This window comes from Myotis daubentonii, chromosome 1 (assembly GCF_963259705.1).
Source record: "Myotis daubentonii chromosome 1, mMyoDau2.1, whole genome shotgun sequence".
Taxonomy (NCBI): Eukaryota; Metazoa; Chordata; class Mammalia; order Chiroptera; family Vespertilionidae; genus Myotis; species Myotis daubentonii.
In genome coordinates, this window is record NC_081840.1 from 119,845,674 (window position 1) to 119,869,476 (window position 23,803).

General features: G+C 40.1%; 1 protein-coding gene and 1 pseudogene across 8 annotated transcripts in view; both read right to left on the reverse strand.

Annotated features, from left to right (window-relative positions):
* The window catches only part of TOGARAM1 (TOG array regulator of axonemal microtubules 1), a 138,006-nt gene that overhangs the window by 1,332 nt on the left and 112,871 nt on the right, over window positions 1-23,803 (reverse strand). For 6 of the 8 annotated variants that reach the window (XM_059659113.1, XM_059659146.1, XM_059659121.1 and 3 more), the window contains 5 exons: window positions 22,563-22,689; window positions 16,911-17,029; window positions 7,086-7,275; window positions 2,187-2,406; window positions 835-921 (listed from right to left, as the gene is read on the reverse strand). In XM_059659113.1, the coding sequence (XP_059515096.1) occupies window positions 835-921; window positions 2,187-2,406; window positions 7,086-7,275; window positions 16,911-17,029; window positions 22,563-22,689 (743 nt within the window). Of the gene's footprint in view, window positions 1-834; window positions 922-2,186; window positions 2,407-7,085; window positions 7,276-10,457; window positions 10,885-16,910; window positions 17,030-22,562; window positions 22,690-23,803 lie in introns of those variants that run through there. The other 2 variants (XM_059659153.1, XM_059659160.1) reach the window with 2 other exon arrangements.
* Window positions 7,291-10,237, reverse strand: LOC132213171 (large ribosomal subunit protein eL34-like; annotated as a pseudogene).

Below are 23,803 nucleotides of genomic sequence, written 5' to 3' on the forward strand. Positions count from 1 at the left end.
ATGATTAGTTCAGGCAAAAGTAGTGAAGATGGGAATGAAATCCAAAATTCATCTCCATGTTTTCTAAATGTAGTTAATTAAAGATTTCTACACTTTCCACTCATGGACCTTTTATCAAAGACATAATTTGAAATAGCAGTTTTTATGAATACCAATATTTGATTTTAATTATTTTTATTCATTCTGTTTATTTCTACTAACAGTAAGACTAAACACTTACTGGGGAAAAATAATAAAATTCTTTTAAAGAAAAATTTTTGGGTAAAAGTCTTAAAGGTCCTCTTGTGAATCATGATACAATTTATTTCTACTTCCTGGGTAATGATATTGAATTTGGCAGCTTTATTTATTTATTTATTTATTTTTATTTATTTATTTTTAAAAAAATATATTTTATTGATTTTTTACAGAGAGGAAGGGAGAGAGATAGAGAGTTAGAAACATCAATGAGAGAGAAACATTGATCAGCTGCCTCCTGCACATCTCCTACTGGGGATGTGCCCACAACCCAGGTACATGCCCTTGACCAGAATCGAACCTGGGACCTTTCAGTCCGCAGGCTGACGCCCTATCCACTGAGCCAAACCGGTTTCGGCTGGCAGCTTTATTTAAATTAAAATGAAATACCCATCAGTTTATCCTTAATTAATAAAATATTTCTTTATCCCTGACCAGATAGCTCAGTTGGTTAGAGTGTCATTCCCACGCCAAGGTTGCATGTTTGATTCACTGTCAGGGTACATACAATATTCAGCCAATGAATAAATAAATGATTGGAACAACAAATTGATGTCTCTCTAAAGTAATAAAATAAAATTAACAAAAAATATTTACCAGCAAGCTTTTCAGTCATATCCTGTTTTGCTTTTCCATTTAAAAACTGAGCTTTTGTGCAAAATGGCTGTAGAAGTAAGTAATTGTCTGAACAAAAAGAAGAGAGACATGTTTAAAGAGTTATGAGAGTTTAGTTATTTTCAATTACACAGCATTGAAAACAAAAAAGATGCAAATGATTGCAAATGCATTAAAAAGATTTTTTAATCTTCCTACATGACCACTATTTTAAATTCTCTATAAAACCTTAACAAAGTAACATTCTTAGAGCAAATGAAACATAAAAATACATCACAAAACATTAAAGGAGCTATCCTATGGTGTATATGTATAAAGAACTGTCTACATCCTAGGTATCTTATTCTAAATGATACTATGTATGTTTATAAAAAAAACAGAAAATAATTGTTTTGGGGGGCGTTTACCTTTAGTGATTTTTCCAGTTTTTATTTAGAAATAATTATAGATTGATAGGAAGTTGTAAAGACAGTACAGAGAGGTCTTATGTACCTTTCACCCAAAGGTTATAGCTTACATAATTACAGGTGTCCTCTGCTTTTTTAAAGTTCATTTTTCATCACCCTGCTTTTAGAAAGGACGAACATTACATCTGTTTTTACTAACCAAAAGAAAGACCTAGACAAAGACCAAAAGAAAGACCAAGAGATCATGGTCTAATTTGTATTTGTATTTCCCTAGTAACTGGCGAAGTGAACATCTTTTCATGTGTTTATTTACCATCCATATATCCTCTTTGGTAAAAACTATTTTCATGTCTTTTGCTCATTTTCTAGTTGAAATGCTATTTTTAATTTTAATGTTGAGTTTTGAGAGTTCTATATATATTTTAGAAATAAGTTCTTTGTCATATATGTGGTTTGCAAATATTTTGCCCAATCTGTAGTTTATCTCTGTATTAGTTAAAGGGATTTTTACAGAGCAAATGTTTTTAATTTTAATGATGTCCAATATATCAGCTTTTATGGATCATGCATTTAGTGTCATGCTAACAATTCTTCACCGAGCCCTAAGGTCCTTTCCTATGTTGTCTTCTAAAAGTTTTATAGTTATGTTTTTCATTTAAATCTATGATCCATTTTGAATTAATTTTTAAAAAGAATTGAAGTTGAGGTAGGAAAAAAAGTTGAAAAGTCAAAGGTAAGGGAAAGTCAATTTTATATGATAACATTTAATTACTAATAGTAATTTAAGATATACTAAATGAAGAAATTTTATAACATTAAATGATTAAAATTGGATAGTTAGAATTTTAGCATTATAAAAAATATGCAAAATAAAAAAGTACAAAAGTAAAGTCCCAGTAACTGGAGTGCCAAAGTAAGATTTCTTACCTACATGCTGACTCAGTGCCTGAACAACATTTGTGGCAGCAGTATAGATGCCTGGATTCTTGGAATTCAGATTGTTATCTACTATTGCTGGAATTAGCATGTTGATGATAGGAGATAAGTTGTCTCTAAGCAAAGGAATCAATTTGTGCATTGTTTCCAGAGCCACCAGATTTACTTTACTATTAGAATCATGAAGTCGAGATTTAAAAGCATCAAAAATCTGAAAGTAAAGTGGTAAATTATTTAAAATGAAATACTGTTTATACCTATTATATTTATGTTTCTTTTGGCATTTCATAATATTTCTCCTTTAGCATACTGTTTAAAAACACATGCACATTTCATTTAACCTAAATTTAGAAAATAAAAGCTTTATAAAAACTTGGATGATAAATCTAAGTGTCAAATTTTCTAATAGCAAAAAGAGAAGGTTTAAAAAATCACTCCAAAAGACATCTTAATAAATTAAGGTTGAGAAATCTGGATTAGTAGGCAATGACTGATTTATTATAAATGTGATAAAAGTGATGTTTTCTGGACGGTGCAGGTTAGCTTAGCTACCTCTAAGGAATTAAGATAAGTTTCTATATCTACTCATAGCAAAAAGTAGATATGTAAGCTTTACTGTAAAAATTTCAGTTTAGGTAACAAAAGAAACGATCAACAAAACAAGAAAACCCACTGCATAGGAGAACATATTTGCCAATGTTATCTCTGATAAGGGTTTAATCTCCAAAATTTACAGAAAACTCATACAACTTAACAAAAGGAAGATAAACAATCCAATCAAAAAAATGGACAAAGGAATTAAATAGATACTTTTCAAAAGAGGACATACAGAAGGCCAAGAGACATATGAAAACATGCTCAAAGTCACTAATCATCCGTGAGATGCAAATCAAAACAACAATGAGGTACCATTTCACACCTGTCAGAATGGCTATCATCAGCAAATCAACAAGTAAGTGCTGGTGAGGATGTGGAGAAAAAGGAACACTTGTGCACTGCTGGTGGGAATGCAGCCTCTGTGGAAAACAGTATGGAGTTTCCTCAAAAAGTTAATGAAACTCCCATTTGATCCAGTAATCCCACTTCTAGGAATATATCCCAGGAAGTCAGAAACACCAATCAGAAAGGACATATGCGCCCCTATGTTCATAGAAGCACAATTTACAATAGCTAAGATTTGGAAACAGCCTAAGTGCCCATCAGCAGCGAGTGGATTAAAAAACTGTGGTATATCTGCACAGTGGAATACTATCTATACTAATAAAAGGGTAATATGCTAATTAGACTGGACATCTTCCGGACAAAGCCATGGTGGTGGGGCTGAGGCAGAGGCGGTTAGAGGCGATCAGGCTGGCAGGGGAGAGCAGTTAGGGCGATCAGGCTGGCAGGGGAAAGCAGTTAGGAGGATCAGGCTGGCAAGCAGGTGAGTGGTTAGGAGCCAGCAGTCCTGGATTGGAGAGGGTGCAGGCCGGGCTGAGGGACCGCCCCCCCCCACCCCCGTGCATGAATTTTGTGCACTGGGCCTCTAGTCCTATATAATAAAAGGGTAATATGCAAATTGACCCTAATGGAGGAACAGCTGGTCACTATGATGCACACTGACCACCAGGAGGCAGACACTCAACACAGGAGCTGCCCCCTGATGGTCAGTGTGCTTCCACAGGGGGAGCATTGCTCAGCCAGAAGCTGGCTCATGGCTGGCCAGTACAGTGGCGGTGGCGGGAGCCTCTCCCGCCTCCATAGCAGTATTAAGGATGTCCAACTAATGGCTTAGGCGCACTCCCCAGGGAGCAGGCCTAAGCCATTAGTCGGACATCCCCCAAGGGGTCCTGGACTGTGAGAGGGCGCAGGCCGGGCTGAGGGCCCCCTCACCCCCCCAGTGCACAAATTTTCATGCACCGGGCCTCTAGTGCTGCTATAAAAAAAGAAGAAACTTTTACCATTTGCAACAGCATGGATGGACCTGAAAGCATTATGCTAAGTGAAATAAGTCAGTCGGAGAAAGATAAATATCACATGATCGCACTCATTTGTGGAATATAATGAATAACATAAACTGATAAACAAAAGTAGATCCAGAGACATAGAAACTCCAAACAGACTGTCAAACTCAGAGGAAAGGTGAGGGGGGTGGGGCATAAGATATTAACCAAAGGACTTGTATGCATGCATATTAGCATAACCAATGGATACAGACACTGGGCAGTGGGGGCTTGTCCTGGGGAGTGGGAGTGGCTGGAGAGGGGTTGTGGGGGAAAAAAGGAGACATATGTAATACTTTAAAAAAACAAAAAAAATTCAGTTTAGGTTTCTTATGATAATTTTAGCTGCAATTTCAGTTAAATTTTATTATCTTTTAACCTGATTACTTTAACAATTATTCCTTGCTTTTTAGAATTTTATAAATTTCATAAATTAAAGATATAATACAGTGAATGATAAGCAATTCTTAAGTCATGTTAGGTGAGTGAAGAGTTATTCTGTGAGGCTGAGACTCTCACTAATCATTCCCGATATATATATTATCCTATCTAATAATAGACAAACATGGTAATTGACCATACCTTCGCTACACCTCCCATGGGCTAATCAGCACGATATGCAAATTAACCAACAAGAAAGATGGCGGCTAATTTGCATACTGCAGGCAGGGCGGGACAGCATGAGCCACCATCCAGGCCCCCTGTGCGACCCCAGAAGGCCAGCTTGCCGCCCGTGATCGGATCTGATCATGGGCTGCAGGCCAGCCCCAGAAGCCCTAGATGCCTCCTGATATGGTAGTAACTCTATCAGTAAGCACTCTGAAAGTCAGGGGCATTAAATGCACCAATTAAAAGAGATTACGAGGGTGAATCAAAAACAAAACCCACTTTAAAAATAAAGACACATATAGATTAAAAGTAAATGAATTAAGCTGCAGCCCATTTTGCTCAGTTGATAGAACATTAGCCCATGGCCTGAAGGGTCCCAGGTTCGATTCCAGTCAAGGGCATGTACCTCAGTTGCTGGCTTGATCCCCAGTCCCTGTCAAAGCATGTGCAGGAGGCAACCAATCAATGTGTCTCTCTCTCCCTTTCCCTTCACTCTCTCTAAAATTCAATGGAAAAATATCCCTGGGTGAAGATTAACAAAAACAAAGTAAATGCATTAAGTAACATTAAAGAGATTATAAGAAAAATATATTCTAAATTTTGTTAGTTGTATAATGGTTATGTTTAAATTATTAACACTTAAGAAGTTGGGTGAAGGGTACATATAATATGCTGTAGTATTTTATAGGTTTTTTTACATGTACGAGATTATTTCAAATTAAATTATTAAAAAATTAAAAATTAATAAAATATTAATGGAAATGTATCTGCATTACATGAAAAATCTCCTAATTGCTTCTAGCATAATTTATTAAATTGTACTAAAATTTGCAAGGGTTAAGTTAAAAAATATCTTAATTCTAAATGATATAATAGAAAATATATAATAGTGCAGTTATAAGCACTTATCTGAAAATAAAAATTTAAAGAAGTGAATTTAAAGAAGGGATTAGCCAAAGAAAATATATGCACAACCCATGGACACAGACAACAGTATGGTGATGGCCAGAGAGAAGTGGGGGGCAAGAGCTGGGTAGAGGGGGCAAAAGGGGGGAAATAGGGACATCCTATATAATAATAATAAAAGGCTAATATGCACATTGACTGAATGGCAGAATGACCGGTTGCTATGATGCGCACTGGCCACCGGGGGCGGGGGGACGCTCAATGCAGGAGGTGTCCTTTGGTGGTCAGTGCACTTCCATATGGGGAGTGCCACTCAGCCAGAAACTGGCTCATGGCTGGCCAGCACAGTGGTGGTGGCAGGAGCCTCTCCTACCTCCGTGGCAGCACTAAGAATGTCCAAGTAATAGTTTAGACCCGATCCCTTGGGGGCCTAAGCCTTTAGTTGGACATCCCCCAAGGGCTCCCTGGCTGCCAGAAGGATGTCTGACTGCAAGCTTAGGCCTGATCCCCTGGGGAGTGGGCCTAAGTCAACAGGCAGACATCCCCCAAGGGGTCCTGGACTGGGAATGGGCGCAGGCCGGGCTGAGGAACCCCCCCCCACACACACACACAAATTTTTGTGCACCGGGCCTCTAGTATATATATAAAACTCTTCATGTTAAGAATAGTCTGCCCAAGACATTTATTTATACTCAACAGAAATAGAAAATCTAACTTTCTGGTTTGTGTGATACTTTTCTTCTGAAAAGTGATGTGGTACTTTTCTTCTGAAAATTAAGAGGCAACACTACTGGAACTAAAGAGTATAATATATTTGCCAAGTTTAATACACATAATACAAATTTTAAATGAAATTTAATTAATAAATTACTAATAAAATTAAGTAAACTAAACTCTGATGAAGCATAAATAATTTATGCTTTAACACCACTAACATTTATTACTCTGTCTTTCTATTGCTTTTTGTTTTCCTAAAGGTAGGTAGTTAAGCTGGTATATTTAATCTCTACCCTATATATGAAAAATGTTAATACATCCAATTCTAAAATGATAACACATCCCTTAAATTCTCTGGTTTTAAAAGTATTTATTGATTCATTCAACATATATTTACTGATTGTCAGGTTCCAAGAACTTTCAAGGAGTTATCATCTAGTGAGAAGATTCATACTTAAATAAGCAGCTATTTTGTTACTTTTTAAAAAAATTACTTTGAATTGTTCTAGAATGCTCTTCAAAGAGCAAAACCTAAGTAAAGCACCCTTTTCACTAAGGTTATTTTAACATTTAAAAATAATATATATAAAATACTAAGATTTAGGGAAGCGCTTTATACTAATAAACTTTATTAGCAACAGATTGAAAAGGAAAATTAATTTTGATGTGTCCTTACCTTCACAATGTTTCCAACAACAAGCTCTTGATTGTTTTCAGTATCTGATAAAAGCTGCTTAATCCCATTAATACGATCCCGAAAGTCTTTTGCATTTAATAAACCTGTTATGACTTTGATGTACTCAGCACTTTCTAAGGAATTACGAGGAACTGACCTTCTGGAGACTTCACGAATTTCAGTTACCTCTCTAAAGTAAAAGAAAGGTAAATTTAACTTTATTATTAATGTCCTATATAAAACACAAACCTAAAACATAATTCTCATTATATATTTATTTTCTAAAAATTCACAAAATGACCTGTCTTGGCCGGTGTGGCTCAGTTGATGGAGCGTCATCCTATGCACCAGAAGGGCGCAGGTTCAATTCCTGGTCAGGACACATGTCCAGGTTGTGGACGTGATCCCCAGTACAAGGTGCACAGGAGGCAGCCAACCGATGTTTCTCTCTCTCCCTCTCCCTTACTCTCTCTCTAAAAATCAATAAAAAATATTTTTAAAAATATGTTTTTATTGATTTCCGGAGGAAGGGAGATGGAGAGAGAGATAGAAACATCAATGATGAGAGAGAATCATTGATTGGCTGCATCTTGCATGTCCCACACTGGGGATCAAGCCCACAACCAGGATATATGGCCTGACCAGAATTGAACCATGACCTCCTGATTCACAGATTGCGAAGCTCAACCACTGAGCCATGGTGGCTGGGCAAAAACATATTTAAAAAATAAATAAATAAAAATAAAAATGTGTGAGGCTTTAGAAAAACACAACAGGATGCATTTGATAGTAAAATAACACTAATACACATTAAGGGAGAAAAGATAAAGTAACATCGAGGAACTCACTAGGTATATTAACAATAATAAAATTTATTTTAAAAAAAGAAGACATCAAGAATTATAACAGAGCAGATACAAACATCCTCAACAAAAATATTAGTAAACCAAATTTGATAAATTAAAAGAATCATACACAATGACCAAGTGGGATTTATTCCAGGGATACAAGGATGGCTTGACATTTACAAATTAATCAATGTGATACACTACATTAACAAAAATGAAGGATAAAAAGTCATGTGACCATCTCAATAGATGCAAAAAAAGCATTTGATAAAAATCAACATCCACCCATGATAAAAATACTCAACAAATTGGATATAGAGAAAACGTACCTCAACATATTAAAGGCAACATGTGATAAGCCCATAGCTAATATCACAATCAACAACGAAAAGTTGAAAGGTTTTTCTCTAATATAAGGAATAAGAAAAGGATGACTCTTCTCACCACTTTTATTCAACATACTATTGAAAATTCCAGCTTAGGCAAGAAAAAGAAATAAAAGGTATTTGAATTGAAAAAGAGGAAGTTGCTCTGGCTACTTAGTGGTTAGAGCCTTAGCCCGTGGACTGAAGAGTCCTGGGATCAATTCTGGTCAAGGGCAGGTACACCGGTTGCAGTCTCCATCCTCAGTCCTGGTCAGTCATGTGTGGAAGGCAACCAATTGGTGTGTCTCTCTCACAACGATGTTTCTCTCTCTCTGTCTCTCCCTTTCCCTTCCACTCTCTCTAAAAATCAATGGAAAAAAATATCCTCGGATGAGGATGAAACAAAAAAAGCCAGAAATAAAACAACAACAAAAGAAACAGAGGAAGTAAAACAGTCTCTATGTGCAAATGATATATTACATACAGAAAACCCTAAAGACTCCACCAAAACACTTTTAGAACTAATCATTAAATTCAGTAAAGTTGCAGGATACAAAATCAATATGTAAAATTCAGTTGTATTTGTAAACACAAATAATAAACTATCAGAGAAATTAAAAAAACAATCCCAATTACGTAAGAATAAAATACCTAGGAATAAATTTAACCAGGAAAGTGACTTTGAACACTGAAAACTGTAAGACAATGATAAAAAAATTGAAGACACAAAGAAATGAAAGGTATTTTGTGCTTGTGAACAGAAAGAATTAATATTGTTAAAATGTCCATAGTATCCAAAGCAATGCACAGATTCAGTATAATACCTATAAAAATTCCAGTGGTATTTTCCACAACTCTAATATTTATATGAAATCACAAAAGACCCAGAATAACCAAAGCAATCTTTTCCCCCACTTTAATTGCTTTTATTACTCAAAAAAGCTTCATTTTTAAAATTTAGCTTTCTGACTCCGTGCTTGTGCCTTCAATATTTTCACAATAATTTTCTGCTCCTCAATAAGGAAAGCACACTTTGAGCCTGTCATGGAAGCATTTAGCACACATGGATCTAACATAAGCTCTGCTGACATATTTTTTCATTTTAGACAACCTCATTAGAACTTTAGGTCTCATAGCACGACCTCCATGGAGTGAGCCTGGGCACATGCCACATGCAGATTTTGGTGCTTTCCAAACTTTTTTGGTTAAAAGGTAAACAATTCTATTACCAGGGGTTTGGGACAGTGTATTTTTTTTTTAAAATCTTTATTGTTGAAAGTATTACATATGTCTCCCTTTTTTTCCCTATTGTCCTCTTCCAGTCTGCCCCCCAAGGGACAGCCTAGTTTTGTTAGAGGCTGTATTTTAGATAAGCCTTTAATGGTATGTTAAGTGCTGGACCACTGTGAGTAGCTGAAGTTGCTGTCCCCAGAAGAGGACCAAACAAATTTCAAGAAAGAAAAACAAAGCTGGAAGCATCACACTTCTTGATTTTAAACTATATTAATTGAAACAGTATGATATTAGCATAAAAACAGACATATGAATCAATGGAACAGAATAAAGAGCTCAGAGATAAACCCACATATACATGGTCAATTAACTTATGACAAAAGAGGAAGGATAATTTCTTCAATAAACGATATTGGCAAAACCAAACACTGACATGCAAAAGAGTGAAACTGGACCCCTATCTTACACTATACACAAAAATCAATTCAAAATTAATTAGAGGATAGCTGGTGTGGCTCAGAAGCTGAGCGGTTCAATTCCTGGTCAGGGCACATGCTTGGGTTGTGAGCTCACTCCCCAGTAGGGGACATGCCGGAGGCAGCCGAATGAAGATGTTTCTGATCAATGTTTCTATCTCTGTATCCTTCTCCCTTCCTCTCTCCCTAAAAATCAATAAAAACATATAAAGAAAATTAATTAAAGACTTAAATGTGCCGAAACCGGTTTGGCTCAGTGGATAGAGCGTCGGCTTGCGGACTGAAAGGTCCCAGGTTCGATTCCGGTCAAGGGCATGTACCTGGGTTGCAGCTGATCGATGTTTCTCTTTCATCGATGTTTCTAACTCTCTATCTCTCTCCCTTCCTCTCTGTAAAAAATCAATAAAATATATTTAAAAAAAAAAAAAAGACTTAAATGTAAGAACTGAGAGCATAAAACTCCTAGAACAAAAAAAGGTATAAGCTCCTTTATGTTGGAATTGGCAATGATTTTTTTGGATCTGACACCAAAAATAAAGGCAACAAAAGAAAAAATAAACAAGTAGGACTACATCAAACTAAAAAGCTTCTGCACAGTAAAGAAAACCATATGCAAAGTGAAAAAGCAATCCATAGAATGGGAGAAAATATTTGCAAATGATATATCTGATAAGAGGTTAATATCCAAAATTATAAAGAATTCATATGACTTGCCCTGGCCAGTGTGGCTCAGTTGGTTGAATGTCATCTCATGCACCAAAAGGTTGCCAGTTTGATTCTGGTCAAGGCACATCAGGTTGCAGGTTCGGTGACCAATTGGTTTGCGTACAGGAGGCAACCCATCGATGTTTCTCTCTCTTCCTCTCCATGCCTCTCTCTAAAAAAATCAATAAAAACAACTCATATGACTCAATAGTAAAAATACCAATCTGATTAGAAAATGAGTAGCGAAACAAAATAGACATTTTTCCAAAGAAGATATACAAACGGTCAACAGATACATGAAAAGGTGCTCAACATCATTAATCCTCAGGGGGAAAAATCACAATGAAGTATCACCTCATTGTGATAGTATCTTATAATAGCCTGTCAGAATGGCTATTACAAAAAAAGACAAGAGTCCTCGCTGGTTTGGTGTTGGCCTACGGACTGAAGGGTCCTAGGTTGAATTCCAATCAAGGGCACATGCCCAGGTTGCAGGCTTGATCCCCAATAAAAGGCATGCAGGAGGCAGCCAATTAATGATTCTCTCTCATCATTGATGTTTCTATCTCTCTCTCCCTCTCCCTTCCTCTCTGAAATCATTAAAAATATATTTTTAAAAAAAGACAAGAAATAACAAGTGTTGGCAAGGATGTAGTGAACCCTTGCATACTCTTTTTTTTAAAGTATTATCTTTTTTTAAAAAATATATATTTTATTGATTTTTACAGAGAGGAAGGGAGAGGGATAAAGAGTTAGAAACATCGCAGAGAGAGAAACATAGATTTAGCTGTCTCCTGCACACTCCCCACTGGGGATGTGCCCGCAACCAAGGTACATGCCCTTGACCAGAATCGAACCTGGGACCCTTTAGTCTGCAGGCCGACGCTCTATCCACTGAGCCAAACCGGTTAGGGCCCTTGTGTACTCTTAGTGAGAATGTAATCTGATACAGTATGGAGATTACTAAAAAAAAATTCAAAAATAGAACTATCGCCCTGGCTGGTGTGGCTCGGTTGGAGCATTGTCCTGTGCACTGAAAGGATGCGGGTTCAATTCCAGGTCAGGGCACATACCTGAATTGAGGTTTGATCCCTGGTCAGGGTAGATGCTGGAGGCAACCGATCATTGTCTCTCACTTCTCTCTCTCTCTCTCTCTCTCTCTCTCTCTCTCTCTTCACCTTCCCCTCTCTCTAAAATCAAGAATAAAATAAAATAAAAAACAGAACTATCATATGATCCAGCAATTCCATTTCTGGTTTTATATCTAAAAAAAAATAAAAATAAAATCCCTATCTTGAAAAGATATATGTACTACCATGTTCATTGCAGCATTAGGTATAATAATCAAGACATAGAAACCATGTAAGTGTCCACTGAGGGATGAATGGATAAGGAAAATGTGGTATCTATATACACAATGAAATATTATTCAGCCATAAAAGGAGGGAAATCCTGCCATTTGGGACAATATGGATAGACCTTGATGGCATTAGACTAAGTGAAATGTCAGAGAGACAAATATTGTATGATCTCACTTCTATGTGGAATCTAAGAAAAAACCAAACTCATAGATACAAAAACAGATTAGTAGTTGCCAGAGGCAGAGAGTGAGGGCAAATGGGTGAAGGTGGTCAAAAGGCACACATTTCCAGTTATAAGTAAATTCTGGTAACTCTAGTTAACAATACCAGGCTGTATCTTTGAAAGTAGCCAAGAAAGTAAATCTTAAAAGGTCGCCTCACACACAAAAATTATGTAAGGTGATGGATGTTAACTAAACATATTGTGGTAATCATTTCACAATATAAACATATATCAGATCATTATGTTGTATACCTTAAAGTAATACAACATTATATGTCAATTATAGCTCAATAAAATCGGGGGGGGGGGGAGGGAATGAACATAGTCATGCAACATTTATACACTATATCGACTGTTCAAAGTAAATTTAACAAGATTGTATTGTGGAGACAAAAATAAAAGATAAAAAGAAGGTATGAAAGCATACTGTTATATGGTTTTCACATTATACCTAAATTGGTCTAATATCATTTGAAAGTAGACTATGAGAAGACAAAAATACATACTGTTAAGTATGTATATTACAAAGTCTAGATCAATCACTTAAAAAAAGAATGAGGAGTTGATGAAATAAAAAAAGAAACACACACATCAATCAATTCAAAAGAAGGGAGGAAAAGAGAAAAAAAGAAACAAAAAACATAGTACTGCCGAAACCGGTTTGGCTCAGTGGATAGAGCGTCGGCCTGCGGACTGAAAGGTCCCAGGTTCAATTCCGGTGAAGGGCATGTACCTTGGTTGAGGGCACATCCCCAGTAGGAGATGTGCAGGAGGCAGCTGATCGATGTTTCTCTCTCATCGATGTTTCTAACTATCTCTCTCCCTTCCTCTCTGTAAAAAAATCAATAAAATATATTAAAAAAAAAAACAAACAAAAAAAAACATAGTACTGATTGAACAATACCTTCAAGATGTAGGCTTACACCGAACCTTATGAATAATTAATATCAAATATAAATGGTCAGATACCCCATGCCCACCTGGTGTGGCTCAGTTGGTTGAACATCATCCCATGCACCAGGGGGTTGCTGGTTCATGGTTCAAATCCTGGTCAGGACACATGCCCGGGTTTCAGGCTTGATCCCCACTAGGCGGCATGCAGGGGCAGCCAATCAATGTTTCTCTCTCATTGATGTTTCTATCTCTCCCCCCCCCTTCCTCACTGAAATCAATAAAAACATATTTTAAAAATTAAAATAAAAAAAATGGTTAAATACTCCAATCAAAAGGCACAGATTGTTAGATTGAAAAAAAAAGCAAGGCTTAATTATATACTGTCTACAAAATAAAAACACTTTAAAAATACATACTAGGATATATAAGCCCAAACCACAACATGTTAAAGAAAAATTATTCTGACACTTGTAAAATGATTAAGAAAACATTATTCAAGACTACTGGAATAGGGATCATGACTATTGTAACAGGGGAGAAAAAGTGTGTTCAACTTTGAATACAGCAGAGACAAATGGGATTTATAGCCAACATACATAGTGAGGGGGTCAGTGGACAGAAAATTACTAAGAGGAGACATCAAGGGTAGGGAGTTTCTTGCTAAACTGGCTGAATAAGATTTTTGCTAAAGGCAGGCTAGGTTGTTATACATCAAAGGTGGAGGATAAGGAACCTTCTCAGATAACAAGGGGGAGGGAGGAAATGACAGCAGGATTCTTTGCTAAGACTGGCTTATGTAAGCCAAGAACAGTGCAAAAGAGGGCTCAGAGGAGTCTGTCTAAAGTTTGGTCAAAGAGAGAGTCTGTCAAATGAGATATCAGTTTATACCCACTTGGATAACTACAAGTGTTGATGAGGATGTGGAGAAATTGCTAGGCTGTGCCCTTGACCAGAATCGAACCCAGGATCTCTCAGTCTGCAGGCTGACGCTCTATCCACTGAGCCAAACCAGCTCAGAGCAATAGTTATTTTTTTTTAAAAAAAAGACTTACCAAAATAAAAAAGACATATCATACAAACATTACAAAGCTAGACAAAGTAGACTTTAAGAAAAGAAATAGTCTAAGAGGGAGAGATACTTAATAAATGATAAAAAGGTCAATTTATCAAAAAGTCACAAGTATCCCAAATATATGTGAATTTAATCACATTAATCACATTGCATCAATATACATAGAGCAGAAAGCGATAGAACTTAAAGTACAAATAAACAATTTCACAAATATGGCTGGAGATATCAATACTTTTATCTCAGCAATTGATAGATAGTAGATAGAAAATCAGTAAGGATTTAAAAGAGTTTATTTAAAAAATCAATCAACTTAACCTAACTGACATTACAGAACATTACACCCAACAAGAGTATAAATACACCTTCTTTTAAGTAGATATAAAAATATTAGAGGCCCAGTATGCGAAATCGCGCGAGGCTCCCCGCCTCCCATCTGTGCCGCGAGAGCCGCTGCTCCTGGGCCAGGGGAAGGGCCCGAGAGATGCTCCAGCATCTCCTGCTGATTGGTCGTTATGGCATGAGGGCATGATGACCATTTGCATATTAGCCTTTTATTATAATAGATTCTCTAACAAACTATATGCTGGGCCATAAAACAGTAATTTTAAAAGAACTGAAATCAGCCCTAACCGGTTTGGCTCAGTGGATAGAGCGTCAGCCTGGGGACTGAAAGGTCCCGGGTTCAATTCTGGTCAAGGGCATGTACCTGGGTTGCGGGCACATCACTGATGGGGGGCGTGCAGGAGGCAGCTGATCGATGTTTCTCTCTCATCGATGTTTCTAACTCTCTCTTCCTCTCCCTTCCTCTCTGTAAAAAAATCAATAAAATATGTTTAAAAAAATAAATAAAAGAACTGAAATCATATGAAGTACAATTAATGATACCACAGAACTATTCAGAATTACTAACTAAAAGGTGTTAAAAAAACCTCCAAATATTTGGAAATTAAACACATTTCTAAAAAGCCCCTGTATTAAAGAAGAAGTTCCTGTATTAAATAGGAAACCACAATGATATTAACCAATATTATTTCAATACCAGGAGAAACCACCCATTATCAGTAATAAGATAATAACATCATCCACCTCATGAAATGATGCACTAAGAAGGGCAAAATATCATTTTTGTGGTATTCCTGCCTCACCTAACTGTGAGGAAATATTAGATAAACCCAAATTGAGAAACATCTACAAAATAAGTAACTCACTAGTAAAGTGTATAGAAAAGATTTGGAACACAGTACACTCTCAATAGATGTTAAAAAATAATTTTTGGGGGGTGTGAAAAAAACATTTTTGACCAGAATATCTGATCTAGGGTCTTATGCGACAATATCTCAATGTGGAAAAACAGCAGATTCTGATTTAGTAGGCCTAGGGGAGTACAAGATTTTGGATTTTTTAATAAACTTCTAGGTGATGCTAATGCAGCTGTTCTGTGGACTGTACTTTCAATAACAAGGTCCAAAAGCATATATTGTCACATGAATTTTTAATAAAATGTATTATTTTAGTTTATAAAATATTTTAAAGATATACAAATACAGAAAACATAAAATATGCCTATGTATTTACTCATATAGTTTTTTTAAAAAAGAAATTTTTATTGACTTTTTACAGAGAGGAAGGGAGGGGGATAGAGAGTCAGAAACATAGATGAGAGAGAAACATCGGTCAGCTGCCTCTTGCAAGCCCCCCACTGGGGATCGAGCCTGCAATCGAGGTACATACCCTCGAATGGAATCAAACCCGGGATCCTTCAGTCCACGGCCTGACGCTCTATCCACTGAGCCAAACTGGTCAGGGCTACTCATATAGTTTTTAAATGTTTAAAATATACCAGAGCAATCATAATACTTTTGAAAGATTTTAAAAAGTGAAATAATCAACCTACTAAATGCTGTTAAAAGAGTTAAAACAGATGAGACAACTACATATACAATTATATTTATAAAATATTTAAGAGTACAGTGGGGCCTTGACTTATGAGTTTAATTCGTTCCGTGACGGAGCTCGTAACTCAAATTACTCGTATGTCAAATCAACAGTGAACGAGTGAGACACGTGATGCTGGGCTGATGTTGTGGCGTTCACTGTGATGTTTGCTGCGCCAACTAGCGGTGGGGCATCTGAAGCTGGCTTGTAACCCGAATTTTAGCTCACAACTCAAAGCAAAAAATCGGCGGAGAGACAGCTCGTATCTCGAAAAACTCGTTAGTCAGGACACTAGTAAGTCAAGGCCCCACTGTAGTTTTTTACTGGTTATTGGCATTATTGGTTAAATTCTTCTTTTAATGTTTGTATTTCCTAAAGTTGTTTTTTCTTTAACCATAATTATGTATTACTTTTATAATTAAGGGAAAAAAGTAAAAAAAAATCAATCACAGCTATCCAACACAAGCATAATATTGCTAAGTTCAATAACACTAAAGCTTTACTAATGTTTAGTACATGTAAAAGCAAGTTGTTGTAAGTATATGCATAATTGCCTTATTAAATCTAATTACCTCACTTTCTAAGTCCTTAACTTTTAGAGTTCTATTAAATTTTGGCAAATACCTTTGGGATAGCTTATGGAAATATCCAAATGAGACTACTATCACTAGAGAGTAATTTCTCTAATGATGTGGACTATCAAATGATTCTACCTTTCGGCTGCATTTAAAACATCTCTGGAAACAGATGATGACCTTGCATTTCCAACACTGCCAGTATGAGATCGTCTTCCTTTTGCTGAAGAAGTATCTAATGGTAAATCTCCCAAGCCCTGTAAGTCATATAAAGAAAGGCACTGTAATGAAAGTATTAACTAATAAATTGAAATAACTCATAAACTGTAATTTTCATAGCAACCATTAGTAATCTGTTTATATGAGTGAAAACATTTTTATTTTGGGGGGTTAGGCAATGACATTTATTTATTTTTAAAATACATTTTTATTAATTTCAGAGAGGAAAGTAGAGGGAGAGAGAGAGAAACATCAATGATGAGAGAGAATCATTGACCGGCTGCCTACTGCACGCCCCTACTGGGGATCTAGCCCGCAACCCAAGCATGTGCCTTGACCGTAATCAAACCATGACTTCCTGATTCACAGGTCAACGCTCAACCACTGAACCACATTGGCCAGGCATGATTTAAAACATTTTAATAATCTGCTATGTTTATGCTTTAAAAATTATCAAGTATCAGATATATATAAAGTATCCTGTAATTAGTAATAAATTAACAAAATATGTGAACAATTAATAGGAAATGATACTGGCTTTGGTAAAGTGTTTAAAATTTTGTAAATGAATATGTGAAAATTTAAAAAATGAATATGCTATATTTTAGGTTTTATAAGTACTCTTCTTTTATATATATATATCTATATATATACTAGGGGCCCGGTGCACGAAATTCGTGCACTGGGTGTGTGTGTGTGTGTGTGTGTGGGTGTCCCTCAGCCCAGCCTGCCCCCTCTCACATACTGGGAGCCCTCAGGCATTGACCCCCATCACCCTCCAATCGCAGGATCGGCCCCTTGCCCAGGCCTGACGCCTCGGACAGAGGCGTCAGGCCTGGGCAGGGGACCCTCATTTCCCCCCATCACTGGTTCTGCCCCCAGCCCAGGCCTGATGCCTCTGGCCCAGGCATCAGGCCTAGGCAGGGGACCCCCGGACCCCTCTGATTGCTGGCTCTGCCCCTTGCCCAGGCCTGATGCCTTGGCCAGAGGCGTAGACCCCCATCACCCTCCGATTGCCTGATCGGCCCCTTGCCCAGGCATGACACCTCCGCCAGAGGTGTCAGGCTTGGACAGGGGACCCCCATCTCCCCCCGATCACTGGCTCTGACCCCCGCCCAGGCCTGAGGCCTCTGGCCCAGGAATCATGACTGGGCAGGGGACCCCCATCTCCCTCTGATCGCTTGCTCCACCCCCCGCCCAAGCCTGATGCCTCTGACCCAGGCTTCAGGCCTGGGCAAGGGGACCATCATATCCCCCCAATCCCCGGCTCCGTCCCCCGCCCAGGTCTTATGCCTCGGCCAGAGGAGTTGACCCTCATCACCCTCCGACCACCAATCACCGGATCGGCCCCTTGACAAGGCCTGAGGCCTCCGGCAGAGGTGTCAGGCCTGGGCAGGGGACCCCCCAGCTCCCCGCAGTTGCAGGCTCTGCCCCTGCCCAGGCCTAACGCCTCTGGCCTAGGCGTCTGGCCCGGGCAGCGGGGACCTGCAGTGGCAGTGGGGGGCGCCAAGATCGCGCGGGCTCCGCCCCTGCCCCTGCAGGACTCCTCTGGCTGAGGCGTCCGGCCCTGGCAGCGGGGACATGCAGCTGCAGCGGCCCCGCGATCATGGGCTTCGCTTGAGGCCCAGGCAAGGGACCCCTAGATCCTGGGACTGCCAGCTTCGACCGTGCCCAGCTCCCATCGCTGGCTCCACCCCTACTTCCTGCTATCACTGGCCAGGGTGGAAAAGGCACCTGATTCTCCGATCATGGCTGGGGGGCAGGGCAAAGGCGGCACCAGGACCGAGTTTGGCCTGCCCCCCAGCTCTTAGCTCCCCTCTGGGTTTCCGATCACTGTCAGTGGCAGGGGGCTTTTTCCTGCTTTCCCTTTCGCCTCCCTGCATTGTGCCTACATATGCAAATTCACCGCCATCTTGTTGGCAGTGAATTTGCATATAGCCCTGATTAGCCAATGAAAAGGGTAGCATCGTACGCCAATTACCATTTTTCTCTTTTATTCATGTAGATATACTAGAGTCCCGGTGCACAAAAATTTGTGCACTCGGCGGGGAGGGGGGTCCCTCAGCCCGGCCTGTGCCCTCTCGCAGTCTGGGACCCCTCGGGAGATAATGACCTGCAGGCTTAGGCCCGCTCCCAGGTGGCAGAGGGCAGGCCCAATCCCTAGATGCAGCCCCTAGTTGGGCTCAGAGCAGGGCCAATTGGGGAGTTGGGGCGCCGCCCCCTGTCATGCACAGAGCAGGGCGGATCGGGAGGTTGCGATGCCACCCTCAGTCATGCTTAGGGTAGGGCTGATTGGGGGGTTGGGGCACCTCCCCCTATCACATTCAAGGCAGGGTCAATGGGGAGGTTGCAGTGCCACCCCCTGTCACGCACAGAGGAGGGCCAATCAGGGGGTTGGGGTGCTGCCCCCTGTGACTCACAGAGCAGGGCCCATCAGGGGGATGGGGGCTCCATACCCTGTCACGCACAGAGCAGGGCCAATCAGGGGGTTAGGGTGCTGCCCCCTGTCACGCACAGAGCAGGGCAGAACAGGGGGTTGGGGCGCCGCCCTCTATCACCCACAGAGCAGGGCCAATCAGGGGGTTGGGGCACCGCCATTGTCACACTCAGGGCAGGGCTGATGGGGAGGTTATGGCTCTACCCCGTCACACAGAGAGCAGGGCCTGTGGGGGGGGGGGGGGGGTTGGGGCACCGCACCGTCACACACAGAGCAGGGCCAATCAGGGGGTTGGGACACTGCACCCTGTCACACACAGAGCCGCAGGGTGATCAGGGGGTTGGGGAGCTCCCCCTATCAGGCACAGAGCAGGGCTGATCAGGGGGTTGGGGCGCCTTCCCCTATCACAAACAGAGCAGGGCAGATAGGGAGGTTGTGGCCCCGCCTCCTGTCACACACAGAGCCGCAGGGCGATCAGGAGGTTTGGGCGCTGCCCCCTGTCACACTGATCCCAGTGCCGGGAGGCCTCTCAGCTCCACTGATCCTGGTGCTGGGAGGCATATTACCCTTTTACTATATAGGATAGAGGCCTGGTGCATGGGTGGGGGCCGGCTGGTTTGCCCTGAAGGGTGTCCTGGATCAGGGTGGGGGTCCCGAATGGGGTGCCTGGCCAGCCTGGATAAGGGGATGATGGCTGTTTGCAGCTGGTCACACACCCTTCAGGATGGGGGGGTCCCCACTGGGGTGCCTGGCCAGCCTGGGTGAGGAGATGATGGCTGTTTGCAGCTGGTCACACACCCTTCAGGGTGGGGGTCTCCAGTGGGGTGCCTGGCCAGTCTGGGTGAGGGGATGAGGGCTGTTTTCAGGCTGGTGGGTGATTGAAGCTCCCAACTGCTCCTTTTTTTCTTTTTCTTTTTTTTATTCTGGGCCAGCTTTAGCTATGACTCCAGCTCTGAGGTCTCTGCTGCTGAAAGCAGGTATCTGGTTTGTTTGTGTTCTATAATCGAAACACTGTATCAAATCCAGCTCTGAGAACCTGGCCAGCTGAAAACAGGTTTGTGGGGTTTTGTTTAGCTTCTATATTTGTAACTATGTTTCAAACTGCAAGCTCAGAGGCCGGCAAGGCAGGCGGGGAACGTTGGTTTCCTACGTCACTGAAGCAAGCAAGCCTCAGGTTAGTTTCAAGCTGCCTGTCTGCCGGCTGCCATCTTGGCTGGCAGTTAATTTGCATATCACCCTGATTAGCCAATGGGAAGGGTAGTGGACATACGCTAATTACCATGTTTCTCTTTTATTAGATAGGATATAATTGATTTTTTTACAGAGAGGAAGGGAGAGGGATAGAAACATCAATGAGAGAGAAACATTGATCAGCTGCCTCCTACACACTCCCTACTGAGCATGTGCCGTGTCTGCAACCAGTGCCCGCAACCAAGGTACATGCCCTTGACCGGGTCAAACCTGAGACCCTTGAATCCGCAGGCTGATGCTCTATCTACTGAGCCAAATCGGTTAGGGCTGTAAGTACTCTTCTTAAACCTAACCTCTATATAGAAAATAAGAAGACATTACATAAACAATGAGTTCCTATGGAAACACCAATGTTAGAATAAACCTTTCGATAATAACTATTTAAAACCTCTTTTATCCCTCTGACACTTGCATGTGAAATGATTCACAAATACAAAATGCCTCATTTGAGTAAGATAATTTTTTCATGGTTATTTTAATAAATTCTATGGGAATGAAGCTGAAGTCTTTAACATCAGTAGGCAGAAAAAAATGTTCTAAAATGTATATTACCACATATCTTTGAAATATCCTTTTATAAATTAACTAGAGGCCCGGTGCACAAAAACTTGTGCACTGGGGGGGTGTCCCTCGGCCCGACCTGTGCCCTCTCTCAGTCTGGGATCCCTCGGGAGATAACCACCTGCTGGCTTAGGCCCGCTATCCGGGTGGCAGAGGGCAGGCCCGATCCCACGGTGCCTGTCCTGCCTCCCCGCGTCACAGATGGCAGGCCTGGATCCCACGCTGGGTTGCAGATGGCAGGCCCGGATGGTGGAGGGATGGGTGGTAAATCACACTGCCCGGCCCCACCGCCCCGGGTCGCACACAGGAGGCCCGGATGGTGGCGGGCGGGCGGCGGATCGCACTGTCCCGCCCCGCGTACAGTATGCAAAATTTAAGGGCCATCTTTGTTGGGTTAATTTGCATACTCTTCTGATTGGCTGATGGGCGTAGCAAAGGTATGGTCAATTAGCATCTTTTTCTTTTATTAGTGTAGATTCTTTGCCCAAGGTTATCAGAGAGAAATAACATAAATTACCATAGAAAAATTTTACATTATTAAACATACTTTTAAAAAAACTAGTATATGTATGGAATACATTTCTACAAGACAATTTCACATTTTAATTTACTTAATATTCCTTGAGCCACTCATTTCACAGACATTTCTAAATCCCTTATATTACTTATCAGGAGAAAGGGGCTTCCTCTCAAGGAGCTCTGCAGTGTGGTGGGAGCTCTAACAGTGAAACATACAAGGTAAATAAAGCAGGCACCCAGCATAATAAACATTATTACCCTCATTTTATAAAAATAAAAATTCTGGTTAAAGAAACAATGTGCCTGACCTGGCTGATGTGGCTCAGTTGGTTAAGCACCATCACATGCACCGAGAAGGCACCAGTTCAATTCCTGGTCAGGGCACATACTCAGGTTGCGGGTTTGAGGTGCAGGCCAAAGGCAACTGATTTTTCTCTCATGTCAATGTTTCTCTCCCTCTCTCTCCCTTCCACTCTCTCTAAAATCAATAAAAAAATTTTTTAAAAATGATGTGCCTAAAATTATATATTTTAATTTGCTAAATTCTCATAGTTGATTCAAACCCAAGTCTTGTAACTCCAATAAACCACACTGCATCCTACCAAGTATCAAGCTCCTGTTCCGTAAACATTTATTGACACCATGGATGTCTACTTAGCACTGCAGTTGCTGAAATACTCCTGTAGATATATTCTAAATGATCAACAAAGACAATTGAAAAAGTAATTACTTCTATCCTTTACCTTGCTGGGCAAATAAACTTTGCTTTGAAAGTTGTTTATATTAAACTTTTTTTTACATACCTTGTGTCGTAAGCTTTTAACAGATTCCTTAATATATGGCAAATCTTTAGATGGGACATACTTTTCAAGCATTTTATCAAAATTAGGATGACACATCATGAGGAAAAGCATCTTTCGACCATAATACCTATAGATATTTGAGAAATACATAAATAGTTTCACATGTCTTAAACAAGCTCAATTTCTGTCCTTAGATATGAGGATCCAAAAGCTTTAAGTCTATTTTTCAGGCACCCTAGGATCCATATCTAGGATGGCCTTTGGCAAAACTATGAATTAGGATAATTCTTATCTTTTTTCTGGGCTCCTTGCCCAGTGTCCTTCTGCTGCTCATCTGCTTGTTAGATGCTTTGACCTAAGTGAACCTCCCCTTGGTTCTGTATTTCTGACTCTATTTTTTCCTAGTAACAACTTACCTGGGATCCAATTTGTCAAAAACCTATTCTCTGCTACCTAAAATAAACCCAAAGTTAGTTGATAAGTCATGGTTGGTATATATATATTTTTAAAATATATTTTTTATTGATTAAGATATTACATATGTGTCCTTGTCCCCACGTTACCCTCTACCCCCCATCCCCCGCTCATGCCCTCCCCCTCCCCCCGTTGTCCCTGTCCATTGGTTAGGCCTATATGCCTGCATGTAAGTCCTTTGGTTGATCTTTCCCCCTTACCCCCACCCTCCCCTACCCTCCCTCCAAAGCCCGACAGTCCAATCAATGCCTCTCCGTCTCTGGATCAGTCCTTGTTCATTATATTCCACAAATGAGTGAGATCATGTGGTATTTATCTGCTCTCCAGTTCCATCCATGCTGTGGCAATGGTAAGAGTTCCTTTTCCTTCTTCCTCTTCTTAAAGAATACCTTTCAGCATTTCATATAATGCTGGTTTGGTGGTGATGAACTCCTTTAGCTTTTTCTTATCCGTGAAGCTCTTTATCTGACCTTTTATTCTGAATGATAGCTTTGCTGGATAAAGTAATCTTGGTTGCAGGTTCTTGCTATTCATCACTTTGAATATTTCTTGCCACTCTCTTCTGGCCTGCATGGTTTCTGTTGAGAAATCAGCTGACAGTTGTATGGGTACTCCCTTGTAGGTAACTGACTGTCTTTCTCTTGCTGCTTTTAAGATTCTCTCTTTGTCTTTTGCTCTTGGCATTTTAATTATGATGTGTCTTGGTGTGGTCCTCTTTGGATTCCTTTTGTTTGGGGTTCTCTGCGCTTCCTGGACTTGTAAGTCCA